This window comes from Meriones unguiculatus, chromosome 19 (assembly GCF_030254825.1).
Source record: "Meriones unguiculatus strain TT.TT164.6M chromosome 19, Bangor_MerUng_6.1, whole genome shotgun sequence".
Lineage (NCBI taxonomy): Eukaryota > Metazoa > Chordata > Mammalia > Rodentia > Muridae > Meriones > Meriones unguiculatus.
The window spans coordinates 58209565-58234152 of NC_083366.1; the positions used below are offsets into that span (position 1 = coordinate 58209565).

The 24588-nt window shown below is 44.0% G+C and overlaps 1 protein-coding gene across 10 annotated transcripts in view; it reads left to right on the forward strand.

Annotated features, from left to right (window-relative positions):
* The window catches only part of Phactr1 (phosphatase and actin regulator 1), a 439140-nt gene that overhangs the window by 337179 nt on the left and 77373 nt on the right, over positions 1-24588 (forward strand). For all 10 annotated transcript variants that reach the window (XM_060372699.1, XM_060372698.1, XM_060372701.1 and 7 more), the window contains one exon: positions 23566-23733. In XM_060372699.1, the coding sequence (XP_060228682.1) occupies positions 23566-23733 (168 nt within the window). The remainder of the gene's footprint in view (positions 1-23565; positions 23734-24588) is intronic.

The window sequence follows — 24588 nt, forward strand, 5'->3', positions numbered from 1 at the left end:
GGCTTCCAGACTTTGCTGAAAGCAGAAACTGTGCTTTGTAATGAAAGAGGCAGAAGGCTGTGGGGATGGGGTCTGCCAAGGCCACACCAGCAGCCAGGAGTCAGGGATGAAGGATACCAGGATCATAGCTGTCTTCATCAGCAGATAGAGAGTGACATATGACAAGCACTCAGTAAGTAACTGTCTTAGTGGAAAGGATCAGCCTAGCTCTCTGTCCCTGGACACAAGAACTTTGTTTCAGCTTCATCTTTGCAGTTAGCACTGTCTTCTCATTCTGCTTGTTGGCCAGATTTCCTCAGTGGCTGTAGATTCCAAGATAGCTTCCAAGGAGCTTAAGAAGTCTACCATCAGAGCCTCCAAGCTTGAAATAATGTCAGGAGGAGAACGGACTGTCCAAAAATGGTTATGGTCATTACCTTTGTGAGGGTAGAAAGACAGAGACAGGCAGGCAGGCAGGCAGACAGACAGACAGTTGTCAGGCAAGCAGAGAGAGAGAATGAGAATTAAAAGCGTGGTTACATGCACAAATACCTACAAACATGTATTCTCATATGCATGCACATGTGCAGCAGCTCCAGCTGGGCATGATGACAGTGACACATGCCCATGATCTCAGCACTTGGGGGACTATAGGGAAGAAGATTAGGAGCTCAAGGCCAGCTTCACCATATAGCTTAGAGAAAGTCCACCCGGAGCTACATAAGACCTTATCTCCATGATGATGATGAAGATGCTAAGTAAAATTTAAACTCCACTAAACATAGAGGAGTATATAGGTTTGTGTTTGCTGTGGCCCTATTCTAATTGATTTATCTTATTGATTTATGACCTTATTATATTGCATCACATTATTCGTAGGAGTGTGAACCCTGAATCATGTTATTCGGCTTTAGTTCTAATTCCAGCTAGGTGTGCTGTGGCCACCTGGAGTCCAAGCACTTGGGAGGAAGAGTCAGAAACTTGGGAGAATCTGTGCAAGTGTAAGGCCAGTCGGGACTCCACAGTGAGGGCCTGACTCAGTCATACCCACAAAATCAACTGCAACTCCACACCAGGCGACTTTAGTGACTTCAGTCAAGTGTCTTCACTTCCATTCTTTTAATCTATAAGTGTGGATACTGCCGTTAAGGTGTGGATTACACGAGAAAATGCGAATTATAACCATGGTACACATACAAATCCTCAAGAAATGTTAACAGCTCTCATTACTGTCTCCCCATCACCCCATCTTACATTGTTTCAAGCCATTTATACCCACAACAGAGCACAGTAACAATTACAAGTCTATCTTAAAGGGCGGATGAGGTTTTTGGAGTTGTTTTTACAGGAGTGTGGATGAGGGGTTACTTACAGGGATGACTCAAAGGCTGTTGCGTCACTGAAAAGCCCTGCCTGGCATGGATATGACTCACAAAATCTGCGTCTCCGGAACCATGTAAACAACTTTCAGGCAGCTGGACAGTTCGGAGGCCTCCTCCAGGCAGCTGCCCCGCGGAGTCTCCAAACCCAGCAGTTTTTTTGGGGGATTTTTTTTTTTTTACTCTTTCCATAATCTTGAGGTGTTTGCTGCTTTACGACCTTGAGGAGGGGCGCCTGTGAATCTCGTAGGTTTCATCTTCCCCAGACGTGTGAAGCGTGCTTACTTCCTGAGTCCCGTGAGTTCCTCCTTCCTACAGGGAGTGTCCCAAATTCAGAGGAAATGGCTGGAGAACACCAATATTGTCAACAGGCCCAGGAATCAGGGTAAACAGCTGAAGGGCTGAGGAGGCAGTTCAGTGGGTGAGAGTGCCCGCTGTGTAAGCATGAGGTCCTGAGTTCAGATCCCCAGGACCCATGTAAGAAGCTGGTCAGGTCCGTGCCATCCTGTAACCCTAGCGCTGGGAGAAGGGGAGAAACAGAAGAATCACTGGGCTTACTGGTCAGCCATGCCAACCAAAAGAGAAGGCAAGCTTTAAATTCAGGGAGGGCCCCTGTCTCGAGGGATAAGCAGAAGCGATAGCATAAGATACTCCCCTCCCTCTTATAGCCTCCATCTGCACATGCTCAGGCACTCTGTCTGCAGAAAAGTGGACAGACAAGAAATCACTACATTAACTCAACTAGGTCAGACCCAAGAGAAAAACACCGCAAATTGTCTTTCAGTTCAGTTATTCAGTGGCTTATACTTTTTATATTGGTTTTCCAATGAATCACATAATTCATCTTCCAAGAAAAGTTCAGCTCAGAGTTTAAAAATCTGAAGAGTTCCAGCCAGCTAGCACAAGGCCATCTGCAAAACAAGCACAGAAAGCTACATAAAAGGAAACTTTCAGGTCCTATTATTCACACAGCAGTGAGGTTATAAAATTGTAAGGTGTTTTGCTTTTCATTTTTTCAATTTTTCTCTGATATGGCTGTAGCCATTTTGGAAAGACCACATCGTGAGCATTACCATAATCCAGCAACACTAAATATTAGTCCATTCGCTTCATGATGTACACACACGTGTGTGCACACGTTTGCATGTGTGTATATGTTTATGTCTGAATCTAGGTTCCACTGATGAGAGACAGTTTGCGGTGTTCATCCTTTTGGATCTGACCTAGTCTAGTTAATGTAATGATTTCTGGTTCTGTCCACTTTTCTGCAGGACAGAGGGTGAACCAGGGTCGTGGAACCCAGGTGACTTAGAAGCAGCAGAGGGAATATTTAGAAGAAAGGAGACCAACAGGAAGGGGACACGGAGAGCAAGACATGTCAGTGGGGAGAGGAATGAATTAGGCTGGATTATAATACCATCTATACGTTAAAATGATGTAATGAACCCCATAATTTTGAATGCTAACATAAAAATTAACTAAAGTAAGTAGGAAGCATGCTAAACTAACCGATAGAAAATAATCTCTAGGTAGACATCTTTTTATTTATTCCCTGCTTTCACGTCGTATTCTTTCAAATGAGAATTGAATGTAAACAAATAGTTCAACTAAACAGTTCTCCTACATCCATTCGTCCATGCATTTGGCTGATGAGCATTTGGGTGTGGATAGCTGTTGAAGGGGCGGGGCTGCAGCGACATCAGATAAGGCAAAACCTCACCCTCTCAGGGTTCATCCTGATGCAAAGCAATGAGCAGTGTGAAGGAAGCCAAGAAGCATGACAGAAGGATAGAGCGAGGGTGGGATGTGATTCTCGGGTGAAGCAATCCCGGAGAACCTCAGACGCTTTCACAGGAGGCCTGGACGAACCCAGCAAACAGCTGAAAAGGAAATCGTGGGCACCGTGTTCTAAGGCCTGGCGCTAGTACTGCTTGAAAGCAATATGGGATCTAATTCACAAGCCTTCATTCTTTAAGTTGACTCTGCATTTCTGTTAGACTTAAGAGCTCTGCTCTGTGTTCTCCTCGGGGTTCTTTGTAAAGCGAACCCAGGGCTTACTGCTCAGAGTCCATGGTGGCTCCTTGACTCCCTCGGGGAAATTCTAACTTCCTGTAATGCCCAGAAGCATACCAACCTGCCCTCTAATGTTCATCTTCCTAAATACCACCCACTAGGTCCCTTCCCGAGCCCCACTTACATACCTCACTAGCCTTTGACGGTCCATTGGCCACTCCCTCTTCGAGAACCTTCTCCCCTTGGCTAGCCCTGTTAGCGCCTCATTTAAGACTTGGCTCACTGTCGTCTTCTCTATAGAACTTACTCAAGAACCAAGCCCCACGTTCTTGGGCCCCTTACCTCACTCAACAGCTTTCCTTCCTACTTTTTCTCTCACGGCCTTCTGGTGGGCCCTATAAATTGCTTACTCATCAAGTTAACTTTGTCCTGTCTATCGCTCCTCACTGACAGTGAGTGCCTCTAGACAGCACAGGGCAGATGTTGTTGTTGTTTTCAGAGATGTGTCCAGCCCAGGTGCCCCCAACAATGCTTGGCATATAGTTGATGGTCTGAAGACATTGAAAGAACAGTAAATACGAACACGGGGCTCCATCCGCCCATTCACATGCCATCAATTCACCTGGGAACACTAGCCCTCCTCGTTTATCCTTCTCTTTGGGGCCCTGAAGTGTTATTGCCAGCTATTTAAATAGGTAAACTTGTGCCTGGTGTTTTCTTTTTATTTCTTTTTATTTTTTGTATTAAATTGATTTATTTATTCACTTTAGATCTCAGGTACTGCCCCCTTCCTCCACTCCACCCGGTCCCACCCTCTTCCCCCTTTCTTCCCTCCTCTTCTCCTCAGAAAAGGGAAGTCCCCCCCCAATACTAGCCCACTCCAGCATATCAAGTCTCATCAGGACTAGACACATCCTCTTCCACTGAGGCCAGACAAGGCAGCCCAGCTAGGGGAAAGGGATCCAAAAACAGGCTAGTCAGAGATAGCCTCAGCTCCACTCTCTAGGGGACCCACATGAAGACCCAGCTGCCCATCTGTTAGAGATGTGTCGGGCCTAGGTCCAGTCCATGCATGGCCCTTGGTTCGTGTCTCAATCTCTGTGAGCCACCACGGACATAGGTTAGTTAGCTCTGTTGGTCTTCTTGTGGAGCTCCTGTCCCCTCCGAGACCTTCTGTACTTCTTCCAACTCTTACACAAAACTCTCCCAGCTCTGCCTAAGGTTTGGCTTTGGCCTCAGCATCTGTTTCCATCCGGTGCTGGGTGGAGCCTCTCAGAGGACAGCTATGCTAGGCTCCTGTGTGCCATCACAGCAGAGCATCACGGTAGTGTCAGCGGCTGGGTCTCTCCTACTGCATATGGAAGCCAGTTCCTCACTTCCTGATACTGTCTGTGTAAGCTATTCAAATACATGGTAGTAGAGTGTGAAGATGGCCCAGTCAGTAAAGCGCTTGCCTTGTAAGTGTGAGGACCTGAGTTTGATCCCCACATCCCACATAGAAAAGGAAGGTATACGCTTGTGGTCCCAGTAGTGGGAAGTCAAGACAGGCAGGTCCCTGGGGCTCCGTGGCCAGCCAGTCTAGCCAGCATGGTGAACTCTAGGCCAGTGAAAACAACACTCCAGGTTGTCCTGTACCCTCTACATGTACACACATAAACACATGCATCCACATGCACATACACACAGCACAGAGGGGCCGTTTGGCCGTTAGTAAAACAGCGGCTCTATCTCCCACGTTAAACAAGGCCCTCCCTTAGCTCTTAGTGCTGGCTGCAGTTGTCACTGTGAAGCAGAGACAAGGCAACTGTGGCCTGGCGATGTTATCTGCTCCCCACTGACAGGTCTATGCTCTGGATGGCCTCCACAGGTCTTTGTGTTCGAGGCTGGAATCCAGGTGCTCTCTGAAACTGAGAGCCAGACACACCTCACCTCCTTCAAAATGATTTTCTCAGGCAGTTGGTGGCCGTGGAGATTTGGCTGGTACACCCCCATGCCACCCAGTGAGCACAGACTCGCAATGGCCTCACCAACAGCCTCTGCCACTCACTCAGAACTTACAGGAACTCCAGGAGGCTTTGGGTATGGGCAAGCGGAGGACCTCGGAAACCATTGCTGTTAGAGGCCGTTCAAATAATGCACACAGGCACTGCAGCACGGGATTTGCAGAATATAAGCCACACCAGCAGCATGCCGCTATGGCTTGTCACTGGAGTTCCCATGACCGCTGTGACTAAGATCATGTAGAGTGAGCCTGTTTAATTCCCATCGATGTGTTTCCTGTGAGAGCAAAGGAGAGAGAAAGAAGGAAAGGGAAAGTGATGAGGAAGAAGAAAGGGAGGGGAGGGCTGGAGAGAGTCTAGCTCTCTGCTCCTGAACAATGTGGCATCCAACCTGTGTTGTCACGCAGGCCTGCCCCTTTCTTGGGGCAGCCTGAAATATCATAATTGAGGCTGTCACAGCTCGCCCAGAAGGTTCTGTCGTCCCTGGGGACAGAGAATCCCACATGGAGGGGGAATGGAAATCAAGAGGATGCGTCTGCTTCCAGGAAAGAACAGAACTGCTGGGGTGCTTGTGAGCCACGCCACGTGGCTTTACAGAATGCGCTAGAATTTAAAATAATGCTTTGCAGCAACTAATAACAAAATATATCAGGGTGGGAATTTGGGGGTTTTGTTTTGTTTTGCTTTGTTTTCCCTGTTCAGGTGAACAAAAGCTTTGAAACTGGTCCGCAACCCTTAATGCTACCCTTTAGTGTAGTTTCTCATGGTGTGGGGACCCCCAACCATAAAAATTATTTCAATGCTGTTTCATAATTGCAATTTTGCTACTGTTATGAATCATAATGTAAATACGTGATGTGCAAAATTTCTGATATGTGTCTCCCCCAGGGGGCGGGGCGGGGACAACCCACCTGTTGAAAACCACCACTTTGGACCATGTTGTTACATGCACAAAAGGAGCTCTCAAAATGGACGGCTCCTACCAGCACCTCCTGCCTCTAGCCTGGTATTTAAATTAAAAGGTCATCATCTTTTCAAAATGGAAATAAAAATTCTCCTCTCTATTAGAGGAGACAAATGTTGGCTGTGGCCTTCTGAAATCCCCTTGTTTATCTGGTACCCCAGGTGCGTGGACTTTTAAAGTCTTCAGTCTATGGGAAAGGCTTCTCATAACCTTTACCAGGCATGGAGGTCTGTCCCATTTTAGCTACTCTGATGCCGTGCTTACAAATGGCATCCCCGGGAAGCTGTGATCTGTTGTAATCACGTGAAAAAGAAGAAAGACAGAGTGCGTGCTTTCAGTAGCCACAACCTAAAACTGAGTGCAGCAGCTCAGGACCTGTTACAATCAGTCCTGCTTATGCTTGTCCTCTGGGGTCCTGTGAGCAAAATCCACCTGCAAAGTGTTACGGGGATTCGGTTGGCGTGCATGAGAAGCGGTTTAAATGAAAAAGGAGGCAGAGAAAGAGTAATTAAAAACTCCCCAAGGCTGAGGCTGAAGGAGCGGTTAAGATTGTGCACCACATTCCAGACGACCTGAGTTTGGTTCCTAGCACCCACGTGCTTACAGGTGCCTGAAATCCAGCCCAAGGACAAATACCACGGCTTTATCCTGACTTCACCTTCTGTGAAGATTAACCATACACACACACACAAATAAGTAAATCTCCAATTTAACAGAAAAAAAAACAAAACAAAACAACAACAAAAAACACTGCCTAAGCCAAAAGAATGAATGGATTAGTATTATTCCTTATTATGGATTGGCAGTGACTGAACTCGTGTTCTTCGTGGGTGGGTTGATCACCCTGTCATGCTGCAGGCATTACTCTAAGAGGCAGAAGTACTAGTAAGATAGGGCAGGCTCCCTGGCTAACCCCACACACAGCCCTGGCCATAGAAACAGACGGCTCAGTGGGTATAGTGGGGAAACTTACACAGGGCACTGGGAAGTGTTACTCCACAGAGCAGGGACCCTTGTAAAATGCTTTGCAAGAAGGAGTGTTCAGGGATGCTGAAGGATGAGCAGGAATCATCCTAGAGAAAGTGGGAAGGGGAGAGGGTGGCTTAAGATGAAAGTCCAGCACAGCTACAGGTACCATGTTGAGAAAATGAAATGAGAATTAACATCCTCAAGGCCAGACTGGTCAGGAGGACAGATTGGCATCTCACCCATTTGTCATCAGAGAGGCTTTACCCAACTACTGATGGAAACATGTGCAAAGACCCATAGCCAAACACTAGACAGAACTTGGGGAATCCTGCAGAAGAGAGGAAGGAAGGATTATGGGAGCCAGAGCGGTCAATGACACAACAAGGAAACCCACAGAATCAACTAACCTGGTCCCATAGGGGCCCATGGGGACTGAACAGCCAACCAGGGATCCTGCATGGGCCTGACCTACGCCCTCCAAATATGTTACAGTTGTGTAGCTTGATCTTCTTGTGGGACCCATAACAGTGGGAGCAGGAGCTGTCACTGACTCTGTTGCCTGCCTGTCAGACCCTTTCTACCTCCTGGGTTGCCTTGTCCAGCCTTAGTAGAAGAGGAGGTACCTAGTCTTACTATACCTGATATGCCATGGCTGGTTGGTGTCTGTCAAGCCAGCCCTTTTCCGAAGAGAAACAGAGTTAATGGGAAGAAGGGAAAGTGGCAGGGAGGGTCTGGGAGAAGAGAAAGGGAAAACATCAGTCAGATGTAAAATAAATAAAATTAAAAGAAATTTTTAAAAAAGAATTAACTGCCTCCTGTTTACCCAGTAAGGAGCCAAAGAGGCTGGAACATTGTGCTCCTCCCAAGTCTGTTTCCCTAAAGGTGGAAGGAATAAAGGTCACAGGCATAAGGGAGAGAGGACATAGCCCTGGGGACTGTGCTGTGGACATGCGATGCTGGAATCATTGTAGCCAGCCCGTCATCACATGGAGTTGTGTAGCATGAAGGTATCTCTCGAGTGGGTAAGGCAGTTGACAAATTAACCAATACTAGCATGACCCTACCGTAGACTGTATCACGCACTAGTCATTCATTCATACATGCAATGAACATCAAGCAAACAACAGCATTCATTCCAGAATGAGTGAAAAAGGAGAAGAGGAGGAAGCTGGAGTGGCAGTGTTCATCTCTTTCTGCTTCCTCACTGCAGACACGTCGCCAGGCACTACGTGTTCCTACAGCCACTTTGAGGCCATATTCCCCACCTTGATGGGCTGTACACTCAAGCCACGAACCAAAAGTAAATGTCTTCTTAAGTGGCTATGTCCTCTCTCTAAAGACAAGAAAGTCTTGGCCAAAGGCTCTTTAGAATTACCCTAGAATTTGCAGCCATAACTTCTAGATGGGAGCTGCTTCCTCAAGCTCTCACCGGAAGACCCACTTGATGCCACCCTTTCCAACTGCTTGTCTGGACACCTCCTGTGAGCTCAGGGCATAGAGGGTTCCTGGGCTAGGCAGAAAACAAGTCCATCCATATGATACCCTGACTTCTGATAGCCCATCACTCCACCACTACTGTCTGCACTGATGTTAGTGATATCATGGAGAACTAAACATTTGAAGGCTATTTGCTTTTTTTTCGGGGGGGGCAGGAAGGAGAGGAGGGGAGATGAGGGAAAAGAGTTGCCTATAACTTAGAAAACTTTTTTTTGACATCATACTTCTAACTAGGGCATATGTAGAGTTAGACAAGTCACTGATACTTTCAGCCTTTCTCTCCACATGAATATCCACAAGCACCAGTAGTCACATAGACACAGCCCCGGGGTTCTAGTCCTGCCTCTCCTCTTCTACTCAGAGAAGATGCAGAATACCTTTTTCATCTCTGGGACTGTGCCTTTTAGTTTACTATTTACTCGGAACTCCCACCTACACCAGCCTTCAGAGCCATTTCCAACTTCCATCCTCGCTTGCTGCTCCTGGTCCCTCCCTTGCTTGGTTGAGGAAGCTCTGTGGACTCTCCATGTCCTTGAGAGCGCAACAGAATAATGAACCACTAAACCCTATTCTGGCCCTTGCTTGTTTTTTCATAGAGTTTTTAGAGGATTAAGGGAGAGTCTAATTGGAGCTAGTAGGTCCTTACTCACCTAAAGCAGATGCTAACAGCATGAGCTACGGTCTCCACCACACAAATCTTGTCCTGCTCTTCGCTCTCCTTTGATGTGCTGTGGATTCCCAGTTCTTCTTCAGATACATCTCTCCAACACACACAAGGGAAAACTGAGACTCATGATAAGGCTTTAGGGATTCCTCCAAAGGCTGTGTCCACTCATAGAGTCTTGTGTTGCTCATAACCTCTACCATCAAACAGAGCATATCATTTCCTGGGGACCCTAGTTTCTCATCATGGAAATATATTACAAAAGTAGAATACTCAACTGCGTTGTAGACCAGTTTAGCAACACTCTTCATTGAACCCTCTATGAGAAAATATCACATATGTCTTAGGCCCATTATTAGGATTGCCAAGTCTACTTTCTAAAACTTGGGGTAACAATGTTACCATCTGCCATGGTGGAGTAGCCACTAACCCCATGCAGTCATAGAATGCTTTAAGAACCATCAGTCTGGCTGGTAAATAACATTTAAAATGCTAGTTACCATGAATAACCACTACATGCGGGTGTCCTCTTCAAGAGCGTGGCTCAAATTTATTCCTTGTAAGTGCCTGCTGCTGATCCGGTATAATTCTGGTCAGCAGAGAATGTTGTAATCTTAAAACCTGATCTAAGCTGAGTTTCCTATTAGCAGTGGAAGGCACTAAGATAATATAGTTCTGTGCAATTCATGCTATCATGCTGTATAAGACAGAAACTGTGCCGTTCAGTTCCTTTTATATGCATTCGCTGTCCTCCTTGCATGCTTAATATCAAAATGGTCGGCAATAGAAAACAATGGTCTCCCCTTCCAGCTTACAAACCTTGGATCCAAGGCCATTATTTAGAAATAGTGCTCAGAGACATGATAACACATCAGTGTTGGAATTAATTCAATAGCTACAAATGCATTGTTATTTAGGGCCTACCACCAAAGGCAGAGGCACCTCTGGAAGGCAAACATCATGATTTGAGGCTATGAAGTGATCAGGCCACTACACGCCAGGGTAGAAAAGCAGCCCACGTCACATGAGCTTGTGTGAAGAGTCTGTAGAAGACAACACGCAGCCACAGGCAGTGTTGATAAATACAGCCAAAACTGCTGCTGCCATACGCAACCGATAATGGTTAATCTTCACAGTCTACTTGTTGGGATTTAGAATCACCTGGCATTCACCCCTCCATACATGTCCGTGAGAATGTTCACAGAGAAGTTTAACTGAGAAAGGAAGACCCAACATGGGTGTGGGGAGCATCATTCCGTGGGCTGGGGCCTTGGACTGAATTTATGTATATTTATATAAAAGTAGATGGGGCTCTAGGTTTCGTATCTCTCTGCTTCTTGACTGTGGGTGCAGTGTGACCAATTACTTGGTATTCCTGCCACCACGCCTTCCCCATCACAGTGGTTTACGCCTTCAAACTGTGAGCCAAAATAAACCTTTCCCTCTTTAAGTTGCATTTGTCAGGTATTTTGTGACAGCAATGAGACAAGTAATTAATACACTACCCATGGTCAGTGTCCTTTGTCATTTTGGTGATTTAAAAAAAAAAGTTATATTAGTGACTTTTTGTTGCTGTGATAAAACACCGTGAGTAACATGATCTTTTGGAAGAAAGAGTTTATTTTGGTTTATGGTTCTAGAGGGGGGAGAGTACATAATGGTGAAGTAGGTGTGGCAACAGGCAGACATGCTGGCAGGAAGCTGAGAGGTCACATCTTTATCTACACATGGGAAGCAGAGAGTGAACAGGAAGTGCCCATTAGTAAGGCCTACCTCTAGTGGCACACTTCCTTCAGCAAGACCTCCCATCTTTAAAAGCACACCACCTCCCAAACGACACCACCAGCTGGGGGCCAAGAGTTCAGATACATGAGCCTGTGGGGAATATTTCTCGTTCAAACCACCACAGAAGTCAGCGTCACTTAAATAGTTGATGATTTAGGAGAATACCACCGAGTAAGAGGGGGAAGATGGCTAAAATTGAAAGGCACTAATAAATTGAAAACATAGGATTTACTTTTTTAAAAAAAAGTGAAAGAAAAAACAGATTTACAACAATATAATAATACAGTGCTACAATAAAGAAGAGCCAAGAGATTTGCTAATACTGAAATGTGAACCAGTCTGTCCCATGTATCACAAGACTGATGAAATCCTAAGACTGGAGTGCATTTACATGGAGAGTTGGTTAGAGAGACTTTCGTGAGCCAAAGACGCCTGCAGGAGAAGAAGGGAACCTCATGGCTCCTAGTAGATCTTTCTTGAGTACATGTTGGTTCCAGAGAATCCATGGGCTGCAGATGGAGATGAAAGATCAGCTGACAGTGTCTTCAGATTGTGTATCCTTAAAATATAGCTCCCCTGGTTCTGCAGGATGCTGCAGAGTCTGTCTTCAGTTCTACTGGTGCTCAGCCACTTTGAAGCAGGCATACAAAAAGCATGGACACACATGGTACAGGATAACTTTCCCTCACTGGGAATGAAGCCATTCCCACAAAGCTACTAACATTTTTCACTTGTTTGTTCATTTCTGTTTCTCTTACATAAGACTTTTCCAGATACAACCGTAGTCCTAGCACACAGGTTGCGACGACAGGAGGATCTCTGGGGCTTTATAGTGACACCCTGACTGTGATTAATGACTTAGTTGATTAATTAAAGGAGAAATAAGAGTTTTAAGTTTTAAATGCATAAGAATCAAATGGCAACCATTCATTAATGGACAATGTTTCCTAACAATGTATTACCTTCCATGCTCCAGGCTTAAAATTGTGTGAATTCTCTATAGCATCAATTTATTTAATCAGACAAACTGTAGGAAGTACCTCTTCCAAAGTGGGCAAGTGCCGGGAACCATTTCCACTTCTGAGGCTTAAAGCTTTAATCCGTCAATGGCATCCTTGGGTGACCTGTTTCTTAGTCAGCTGGTGGGTGTCACTGGCTACAGAGCAACCAGTGTTTTTGAGGATGAAGATTTAGAAGGTTACTGGCATTAGCAAGCTCTTAGAGAGCTCGGTATCTTGCTGCTGAGTGATACCTTGTGGGCTGCAGAATGATGACTCTAGCTTGGGAAACTGGCACAGCAGATAAAGCTCTTGCCATGCACACGTGAAGAACAAACTGAAAATCCCCAGAACCCACAGAAAAGTTGGACAGGGCAGGTAGGTGTGGCAGCTGCATATAACCTCAGCACTCAAGAGTCCTGGGGCAAGCTGGCCGGTAGACTAGCCGTATTGGCAAGCGCTGGGTTCATCAAGAGACCCTTCCTCAATTAAGAAAGTAAATCAAGAAAGACACATGGCATCAATTTGGGGTCTCATGAACATGAAAATGAGCATACATGCTTGCACACTCATACACATGTGTGCACGCATAAACCTGTGAATATTCCTATGCACATGTACAACAGACACACATACACAAACACACAGAATAGAGTGTCTCCACTCTTATTATATGGAGGGGGATCTTTTAGCATAATGACAAAAGTGCATTAATTTCAGAAAAAAAAATGATAGTATGTGCCACAGCTCACAGACATCCACAGACGTGGGCCCCTCTGATGAGGGTTGAGCCCATTGCTGGTGCAATATTCACAGAAATCACCATTCAACTCATTAGACACTTCAAAAGATGCCCTTTTAGTCAAAACGTGTGTCTGGGAAGCTGAAATGAAAACCCAGAACAAGCTTGACAGTAGCTCTGCCTCTGAGGGAAAAAAATAGTTGACAAATTCTTGCATTAGGCTCTCCTTACATGACTTTACAATGATAATTATTCTCTTGAACATAGCTGGGAGTCATTGTTTTATTTTATTTTAATTATGGCTCTTAATGATCATCATCAAATTAAAATCTGTTTGCATTGTCATGCATGTGAGTGTAAATGCTAACACATATGTGTCCCCAAGGAGGATCCAGTTTAGCTAACACTTCTAAATGTTTTCAGTCTAAAATTTTCACATGACATTTGGCTACTATCTTCATCAGATGGATGGATGGATGGATGGATGGATGATTGTAGGTAGAAAGAGATAGATTAGATAGATAGATAGATAGATAGATAGATAGATAGATGATAGACAATAGATGTAATAGATACATAGATATAAATAGATGATAGACAATAAGTGAGATAAATGATAGATAGATAGATAGATAGATAGATAGATAGATCAATAGATAATAAAGAGATGATATAAAGTAAGTGGATGGATGGGTAAATAGAAGAAAGAAGAGGATAGAGAAGGGAGAGAAGGAGAATAGAGACAGGAAAGAAGAAGGGAGGGGAGGATAAAGGAGGAGGAGAGGAGCAGAGAGAGAAAAAAGGGGAGGATGAGGAGACAACAGGAGAAAAATGAAGACAGAGTTGGCGCATATTGAATTTCTGCATTGCTATTTGAAGGGCTCTTATTATTGCCATCATAAATAAAATGTCCAATATAGTACTTGGCATTGGAGATGCAGAAATGTTCCCTCCTCTCCTTGCTTCCTGCCCATCTTTCTGCTGTGCAGAGGATTTTTATAAAAGGAACAGAAAGCTCTAGATCTAAACTAAAAACTTTACTGAGTTTTTTATATAAAAAATTAAAACTTTATCCATAGTAAGCCAGAAATCCATCCATTTATTTCCCACTTCTTAAGTTTTCTATCCAGAGTAAAAGCCTGAATGTCAAATGTTTGTCTGTTTAGATCTTCTGTCCTTAAGGCTGTGGGGTTCTTGCATCTCCCAGAACCCTGGGGAAGAAAGATCTGGAAGTTTAATATTATCTAGTGTAGTACATTTGTTTAAAAGGACAGAAGCTGAGGTACCCAGAAGTGAAGTAACTTGTTGCAAGCTAGTAATGGTAAAGATGGCACAGGCTTCCCCATGCTCTGGCTCTGGGCTCCTTTCCAATCTACATGACACTTCTTTCCTACCAATGTCTTCGAAAATCGAGCTGGGGTCCTTACCAGCACACCTCTGTTTATCAATACACAAACTTCCCAAGAGAGTATGTATGGCTTATGACACAATTAATTTCTTCTGTTGCCTTTCTGTGGCTCCTCCCAGTTCCTTTTACCTAAAAAAAAAACAAAAAACAAAAAACAAAAAAAAAAAACATTCTTCTTCAGATTGCTTAGTATATGAGGTCCACTGCGGTCACGCTCTGCATCTCTGTGCCTGTGAACCATTCGAGAGATGATAGAAATGGGAAGTCCAGGCAGGGTTTATCAGGATGACTGGAACAGGCTGATCTTGAGGCAGTTGCTAATGGACCTAACCTCTCCTGCTCCCAGGCCAAGACACCTCAAATCACCCAGAAAGTGTTAAAACATGCCTCGAATTAACACTAGTGTAGAAAAAGAAGGAAAGCATAGCTTGAAACTATACCCAACGGGCCCTGATGGGGAAGCAATGGTTGCATCTTAGTGATGTCCCAACTCTATGGAGAGTCAGGAACTGGGCAAGAAGTAGGAACACTTGGGGAGAATTTCTGGCAGGAACCAGAGGAGTGAGGAATGAGTTTTGTTGTTGTTGTTGTTGTTGTTTTTAACAAAAATTGTGTGGGGTAGTGGGGTAATGGATGTTTTGTTCTGTTTTGATTTTGGTTTTGTATTTAAATTAATAAGGTTCCATGTACAATTTTGTGTCTTTTTTCCAGATTATAAAAGCATTTTTTTATCTTTGACGATTTTATGTATTTAAATCATATGTACCCCAACTTCTCCTCTCTTAACTCTTCACAAGCCACCCACATCTCCCTTCCAATTTCGTGTCTTCATCATCATCTTCTTCCTTCTCCTTCTTCATTACCACTCTTCTCCCACTCTTCCTCCTCCCCCCATCTTGTTTCTATAACCCATTGAGTCCAATTATTGCCCATATACTCACAGGTGTAATGTCACGTGGGTCGTGGGCAGCCTATCATGGACTATAATCCCTGAAGAAAACTGACTCTGCCTCCCCCAGCAGCCATCGCCTGTCTGTCAATAACATCATGAGCCCCTCCTCTATCTTTGTTAGAATATTCATAAATGTACACAAATATTCACAAATATTCATAAATGTACATAGACAGAGAAGACAGCCAAGTCAGCAAGGTGTTTGCCAAGAAAGAATGAGGACCTGAGCTTCATCCCAAGAACCTACATGAAAAAGCCAAGCGCAGTGGTACACACTTTTAAATGCCAGTTCTAGGGAGGTAGCGACAGGCAGATCTCTAGGACATATTGGCCAGTCATTCTTCTCTACTCAGGAGCTCCAGGCCAATGAGAGACTTTCTCAAAACACCAAGGTAAGCCAGGCATGATGGCACACTCATTTAATCCCTAAGGAGTTGGCCTCTGACCTCCAAATGCACATTACACACCTGCACCCATATACACATACTCATCCACATACGAAACGCAGGCATTGTAGTGGAAAAGTTAGTGCTCACTAAACTCTTCTTACGTTGTGCCAGATTCTCTTCAGAGCCCCTGCCTCCCGCACCCACCCTCCATTTTCATTTCGCTATCACGGACATGTGAACATTGTTCTCCCTTCCTGCACTCGCACTTGGCGTCGTTCCAAACACGCTCTCTCTCCTGTGTGAGCATCACCACGTGGTCACTTCACTCACACTGATCTGTTCCACACTTCCAAGGCATCACCTAGGGTCTTGGCTTTGATTTTACCGGCACAAATACTCACCGTAACTTAGAAAACTTTGTTCTTTTGTGGGCTATATTTGGCTAATATTTCCCCCACTATTCTGCTTCTTTCCTTCTTTTTGCAGCATTCTAGTTTATAGATTAAAAATCAGAAAGTTGTATGAGTAAGTCAAAGCTATCCATCTGGCATCCCTCTTCTGCAGCCTAAATAAATATATATTTTTCTACTGCTCTGTTTTTTTTTTTCTTTTTTTATTCATTCTAGTTGGAAGTTTTATGTTTAAAATTTTGATGCATATGAAACCTTTGGAAGTAATGCTTCAATATATTTATGTTTGTATGTGTATATGCCAAGTAATTTTTCTCCATACTCACTTCAACTGTAATTTATTAAAACAAGGATTCTTCTTTTTTTTTTTTTTTAGGACTTTTTTTTTTATCAGTTACATTTTATTAACTCTATATCCCAGCCATGTCCCGATCCCTCATTCCCTCCCAGTCCCTCCCTCCCTCCCTCATCTCCACCGTGCCCCTTTCCAAGTCCACTGATAGGGGGGACCTCCTCCCCATTCATCTGATCCTGTTTTATCAGGTATCTTCAGGACTGGCTGCAAAGCCCTCCTCTGTGGCCTAACAGGACTGCTCCTCCCTTCGGGGGTGGGGAGACCAAAGAGCCAGTCATTGAGTTCCTGTTAGAAATAGTCCCTGTTCCCCTCACTTTGGGAAACCAATTGGTTACTGAGCTACCACAGGCTACATCTGAGTGGAGGTTCTAGGTTATATCCATACATGGTCCTTGGTTGAATGTCAGTCTCAGAAAAGACCCTGTGCCCAGATATATTTGGTCCTTGTGGAGCTCCTATCCTTTCCCCATCAGACTAACTCCCCTTCTTTCTTATGATTCCCTGTACTCTGCCAAAGGTTTGGTCATGAGTCTTTGCTTTGAAAACACTGCTAGTTAGAGTCTTTCAGATGCACTCAGTAGACTCCTGTCATACGTTCAATGCACATCCCATCTGTCTTTCTAAACGAGGATTGATCATCTTACCCCATGTCCGCTCAATTGATTATCTTTTTTAGGTGTATAGATTTCATTATGTTTATCATATCTTATAGGTCTATATAAGTGAGTATATCCCATGTTTGTCTTTCTCCTTCTGGGATATTTCACTCAGAATGATCTTTTCTAGATCCCACCATTTGCCTGCAAATTTCATGATTTCCTCCTTTTTGATTGCTGAGTAGTATTCCATTGTATAAAAATACCACAATTTCTGTACCCATTCCACCGTTAAAACAAGGATTCTTTATCACCTGCCTTTGGATCCCTTTTTCCTAACTGGGCTGCCTTACCTAGCCACAATAGGAGAATTTGTGCCTAGTCATACTGCAACTTGATTTGCCAAGTTGGTTTGATATCCATTGGAGGCCTCCCCTTTTTCTGAGGAGAAAGGGAGGCCTGGAGGAAACAGAGGTGAGAAGGAGGGACTTGCAGGAGAGAAAGGAGGAGAAACTGCAGTAAGGATGTAAAGTAAATAAATTAATGAATTCTTAAGTGTCACTCTTTCATCTCAAATTCCAAAGGATCATGAACCCTGCACCTTCTCAAGACAAAAGATCCAGTGTTCAAGTAACCTTTTTGAGAAGTAGAAGCTTTTGGTATGTCTCATGAGTACTTGAATTTCTGCCACCCATTCTCCATGGGTACATTCATCTAGAAATAAAATTTTAGTTATCTTTAGCTTTGAGCAAATTTAATTGATTAGAGTCCTGCTTCTTATACAGTGCAGTCCAAGACCTGAGCCCATGGAATGATACCTCCCACGTTCAGGGAAGGTCTTCCCAGCCCAGAGACCCACCCTAGCTAATCTGATCTAAAGCTTGATCACAGATATTCAGTGTTTGTTTCCATGATGGTTCTCAAGCCCATCCCATTGCTAAGATGCCAATCCCTCGTGTCCTTCCACCTCCTCCTGGTCACAGTTTGCTAGTTCTCCCAGAAAACACATGATTGTAGGTCATCATATGCCATTTTAACCATCAGCACAGACACCTTTAAAAGGTAATACAAAACAGTAAATAATTTCTAATGACTGGTTCACTGTTTTATCCATGATAAGAGACATAGTGATAGGGACAAATAACCCAGCTGCCTCATCTTAGTCATGGAGGTGGAGTGATTCTTTTGGGAGTGGGACATCAGGAGAGTCCTTCTAAGAGTACCGATTTAAGGTGCTGGTAAAGGTGCTTGATAAAGAGTAGTTACAAACAGTAAGAAGGTGTAGAGAACCAAAGCGGTCTTGGAAGTCTTCAAACTTAACTAATAAGCATTGAGTTTGTTTGGAGGTTCTAGCACAGGAGCACAGATGCATATATATCCTCAACTGAAGAGCAGTCCGCCTTTATTGAGGGAAGGTCATCCTCTCAATGGCGCACACAACTTTAGGAGAGACATACAATGGCAAGGGAGGGAGAGGACACCCGCCTAGTCAACCAGATCAGCTTTCTCAACCTAGGTGATCAATGGAGGTAGAGATGTCACAGCCAGATTGCCCTCATATCCCTACCAAGCACTGAAAGTTCCCAGCTAAATGCTTGGCTTAGAGGTACCATAGTATCTGATGATGGTTGCACTGTTTCCACTTTAGTGTGTGTTATAAATATAATAATATAAGTATTTAAGTCTTTCTTTAAGATAGAGCAATGTGATTTTTAATGTCTGTTTTTTATTTATTGTTTGAAAATCTCATGCATGCATACTGTGTGTTTTTACCATAGTTACTTCCTCAAGCGGCATGAGTATACAAATAAAATAATTCTCACTTTTGTAACTACTCACCTTGGTCATAATTAAGATTTTTGTTTTATCCTATCTATTGAACAGTTTTTGCTTCTAATATATATGTAAATAAATATGCCAATGGGTGGGTGGATGTATGGATGGATGGATAGAAATAGGGATGAATGTTGGGTGGATAGCTGGATCGATAAGTAGGTAGACAGGAGTATGGAGTATAGATAGCTAGGCAGCTCTGTAGGTAAACATAGTTACATTGTTAATACTGAAGACCTTCCTAGAAACTGAGATGTAGGCTGTCTATAAATTGCAGTTAACTGTAAAATGGAAAAGCCTTTAGATAACTTCACAAGAACCACTTGTGTGTCGGTAGACATTAGAATTCTAATTATCGAAAAATCCTACGTAACGCGGTCTTCTCAACTTTGCTTTCATAGTGGCATAAAACGTTGTAAACACCTTTGTGATTTAAGTATCTTCATTATTACATTTTCTAACACATACTTCAGTGGAAACAGTGCAGACGGCATCATATACTATGCTACCCTCAAGCTAAGTAGTCAGCTGGGAATTTTTAGTGCTTGGTAGGGATGTGAGGGAGAGAACTAGCTAAACATGGAGTGTAATTGCTAAGAGAATTGTAATTGAGATCGTAATGGTAAGATAAAAGTAGATATTTTTTAAAGTTTTTTTTATTATGTGTGTTGGTGTTTTGCCTGGATGTGTCTGTCATATGCACGCAGCGCCCACAGATGCCAGAAGAGGGAGTTAGAACTCCTACAGCTGGAGTTACAGAACATAGTTAGCCACCACTTGAGTGCTCGGAACTGAGCCTGACTCCTGAATAACAACCAGTGCTCATAGCCACTGAGCCATCTCTCCAGCCCCAGCACACACAATTTTGAAGCTTAGTAAGATTTCAGCCATGAAAAATATCCACAGAAAGAGGAAGCTGCTTCTGTTAGGTAGGTGGAGGGGTCATCAACATCTTCTAATATCTTTGTCCATGTTTTTTTTTTTTTTAATGAAAACGGGCATTTGTGAGTCACAACAACGAAATCCCCAAGACTGATCCCTCTGCAGAGTAGCATGGGACTTGCACGACTGTACATTGGCTTCCTTAATGAAACCCAGAGTCACAGAGTTCTCCAGACAAATCCAGCTGCAGCTGCATCATTTGTCCCAGAGTTACTCATGTAGTACTTTCAACTCTTAAATCAGGCAGCCATCATCCAACAGCATCAGTAATCCAAAAAAGGCAAAACCTGGCGATGGCATTTAGAGCCTCTCCTTTTCAGGTTGTCTTCTGTAGGGCCAGGAATATGCTTGGAACATCAAGAATCAGAGTGGCCTCCTGGAGATGTTCCCAACTGAATGACAGCTGTGTCATCCTCCCGCTGACTGGGGACTTTGAGCAGAGCCACTTCCCATGATATCAGTTTGAACATGATAAATAAAAAGCATGTTGGGAAGACCAGACTACTGTAAGGTCACTTTAACACAGCACAGCTCTCCCCATCCTGCAGATTTGCAGCTCAGCTGTGCAATATCCATAGCATTTGGCTGTAAGTTCCTGCCCTGCTCTTGTGTTCTTATTAAGAAGCAGTAATCATGGCTTTCGTCTCCATGACAACATCTACTACTGTTTAGAGTGTGTAGAAGTGTTGAATGGAAAGAAGAGATCCAGCCTTTCCTTCAAAAGCCAGCACTATCTGTGACTGTCAACTTCAATGGGTTGTTAGATTTTTTTAATGTTTATAGAAGATCCAGGTCAAACACTGTAGGTCCTTGAACCTTGTACTGCTTACAGTCTGTTGGTTTCATAAATTACTCTGGTAAACATACATTTTGTTGAAGGAATTTCTGATGGGGTGGCCTAAAGGATTTCAGTGCTATTAGATATCATAGATGTATAAAATCAAAACATAGACAGGAATATAGTTAAAGGGAAGATTAACCTCAGATTCAACTCACTTTTATTTCTACACCTCTCTCTCTCTCTCTCTCTCTCTCTCTCTCTCTCTCTCTCTCTTCTTCTTCCCTCCCATTATAAGTCAGGCCATAGCTTTGCAGGGCTCTGTTTCTGACTCTCTCTCTCTTTCATCTGGATGTTTATTCATCTGACTGAAAGAGCTTTAAGTCCTCTTGAAAAATTAATTTGCCTTTAACGTTCAGCTATCTAAGACTCCCCGGGTGAAGATGAAATCATGCTGCAGGGAGTTTGGATTTAACAAATGGCCATTGAACGGGAGTCTTTGATCCTCAATCAGCCCTCAGCCCTTTGGGGGACTGAGCTTCAAGCAGATCAAAGTTGACATGGTTGGTGGTTGGCACCAAAAGAATTCTGACACTTCCCAGCTGTTTGGGGCTGCCGCCGCTTGTTAGGTAGAGATTTTACATTTTTCTAAATGCTTACTCACCCCAAGAACTGGATGAGGTAAACACACAGATGAGCTCCTTCCTGGGACCTGGAGTTGCTTGTTCACACTGCCTCTTTGCTCCCTAAGACTTGTTTGTTTGTTTTGTTGTTCTTCTTCATTCATTGAATATAGATTTTTTTCACACAATATATTCTGATTGTGGTTTTTCCCTCTCCCTACCGCTCTCAGTTCCTCCCTACCTCTTCTTCCAAGATCAACATTCCGTCTCTCATTAGAAAATATCGCTAGGTATCTAACAAATAATAATAAAATAAAATAAATTGAAAACAATAAATGGAATATGACAAACAACCAAACAATAAAGAGAGCCAAATGGGGGGGAGGGAAATACAAGAAATGCACATAGACACAGAGACATACACTTTTGCACACCTTTGAAACAAACCCACTAAAAATCCCAAACTGTAAGCCATAAAATATATGCAAAGGACCCACAGGAGAGGAAAATGCCGCAGCTTCGCATTGTGAGGCAGAGAACCTCCAAAGATACCACTGAGTTCATTTTGTGCTGGCCATCTACTACTGGGCACTGGACCTTAAGAGTGGTTGGTTTCCCCCTGTGAGACTCCCTTGGACAAAAGTTAATTTTTCCTTTGCAAATGGTTACCAATTGGAGATTGTTTCCATGTTAGGGATGGGGGCATGTGTCCACTTCTCCTTTCAGTTCTAGGACCCCCTCTGGTGCACAGCTATGTAGGCTCCATGCAAGCTACCTCAGTCTCTATGCATTCAAATACATGTCAGTCCTTTTGTATTCAGAAAGCCTTGATTCCCTGGTGTCTTCCATCCCCACTGACTCCTATGTTCTTTATGTCTCCTCTTCCAAAGTGTTCACTGAGCCCTAAGGAGAAGGATTTGATGGAAGCATCTCTTTTAGGTCTGAGTATTCAAAGATCTCTCTCTCTCTCTCTCTCTCTCTCTCTCTCTCTCTCTCTCTCTCCATGTTGCCTGGCTGTGCATCTCTGTATTTCTTTCCACTTGCTGCAGGAAGAAGCTTCTCTGATGGTGGCTGAGCAAGGCCCTGATCTATGCATACAGCAAAATGTCATTACAAGTCATTTTAGTGCTACCTACCTTAGCCAAAGAATAGCAGTAGCTAGTTTTCCCCCAGACTGCTGTCCTATCTAGCCTTAAGTTCTGGGCCATCCAAGCAGCATTGGGTATGGGTTTCAATTCATGGAGCGGGCCCTAACTCAAACCAAATATTGATTGGTTACTCCCAAAAGCTTTGTACCACTACGGCGTCATCATATTTTGCAGGCAGGTCACCATTATCAATTGAAGGTTTTGTAGCTGGGTTGGTATTCGCCTTTCTTCTTTGGTGGAGTGCAGAATACCAATGCCATGAATACTAGCCAGTAAAGACTCTAGGTAGGCACGAGCTTGACTTCTCCATGTGCAATGAGTTGTGAAGAGGGTGTCTTCAGCAATAGGGCCTTGCTGTCGGTTTGTGGAGAGCCACCCACAGCCTTTTTAATATTTGCTCCCTAATGTAAAAAGTTCTTAATTTTGACTCTCCATTTTCTGTCACCTGCTAAGTTTCTACGCCTTTTAAAGATCAAAAGGCAAAAATGATTTTCATGAGCTTTTATTAAGAAAAAAAAAAAAGTAAGGGCTAGAGAGATGCTTGGTGGCTAAGAGCTCATAATGTCCTTGCAGAGAATTTGAGTTCAGTTCTCAGCACCTACACTGGGAGGCTCACAGCAGCCTCTTAGTACAGCTCCAGTGCCACCTTCTAGGGTGCCTTCATCTTTGATCTATTGTCACCCAAGCAGCCAATGCACCTCCCTTGGGAAATGCAGAGCAATCCTAGTAGGCCCAAAGATGAGTCCTGCCCACAGAGAGGAACATGTCATGTCATGATATCTTGTGCTGGCCTCATAGGGCACCTATATTCATGTGCACACATCCACACATAGATACAACTACTACACATAATTGAAAATTCAATAAGTCTTTTAGAAGGAAAAAAAATTATACACATAAAACATAAGATGGACGATGATGGAAAGGATGGAGAGAAAACATACAAGTTGCCATGGTTGGCTGGAAGGTACTTTCCAGAAGCTTAGTTGGGCTCTCTCTATAAAGGTACATGTTTTAAAAGCAAAGAGTCGGTGTCAGGTGTCGATAAAGATGGCTCAGAGCATCCGAACTGGTTAGCAGCCTTGAGTGTCACGGTGAGGACAGACTTCATCTGGTGCTTCCTTCTCCTTCTCTCCCACAGATGGAGAGCTCTCCATCTCCAATGAAGATGACTCCCTGGAAAACGGGCAATCCCTGAGCTCCAGCCAACTGTCTTTGCCTGCCCTGTCGGAAATGGAGCCTGTCCCGATGCCCAGGGACCCCTGCTCGTACGAGGTGCTCCAAGCTTCAGACATCATGGATGGACCAGGTAATGACCTGGCAGAGGCCGGGGGTGGGTCCCCAGTCTCATGGCAGGGCTGAGGATGCCCATTTTAACCATCCAGAGCATGAAGACCTGGAAATGTGGGGGAAACTTGCCTCGTAGTTATCTGTATGTAACTGAATCTAAGAAAACATGTCGCAGGATGTTTTATAGTTTGTAAAAACACTGTGACTCATCTCACTTTGAGGTTTTATAATAGTGATGGTTTAAAATATTGTTTGTTTTCTAACATTCATCTTTGTTAAGATAAATCAAAAGAATCCCATTCCTCTCTACATCCCATTCCTGTCTACTCTACCTGCTCCGAAGACCTAGCCACACCATTTAATTTCCAGTGCCAATACACCCAGTCAATGATTTTATCAGTTTAGTAAATCTACTGATACAGCCAATCTACGTGTTTGTTACATTGCATAGATTTTCCCAGCTAAGCGAGCGCCCACCTGCAGATGAGTTTGTATGCCTTCTGATTACTGCCTCCCTCTTTGGTCCCTGTCACCCAAGTAACCAATTTGCTTCTCTCGGGGGGTGCCGAGTCCTCCTAATCAGCCCAAAGATACGTCCCTACAAATGGGGTGGGGTCAGCACATACCAGGAGGTGGGCTGACCATGGAGCCCCCGGGAGTACCTGGAAAGGCCAGCGTCCTGTCGCCCCGTGTCCAGCACCTACGTGCACACTTTGCTCATGTTGAGAGGGAGAGAGACTGCTTTTCCAGTTGGTCCCCGTGTTTCACTGTGGAACCCGGCCAGCTACGGCTTGGCACTGACTAGGGCAATGCCCCTTGAGGTGGGGAAAACACAGAGTGTCGGGGATTCTTTGTGGGGTTGTGATGCTGTGAA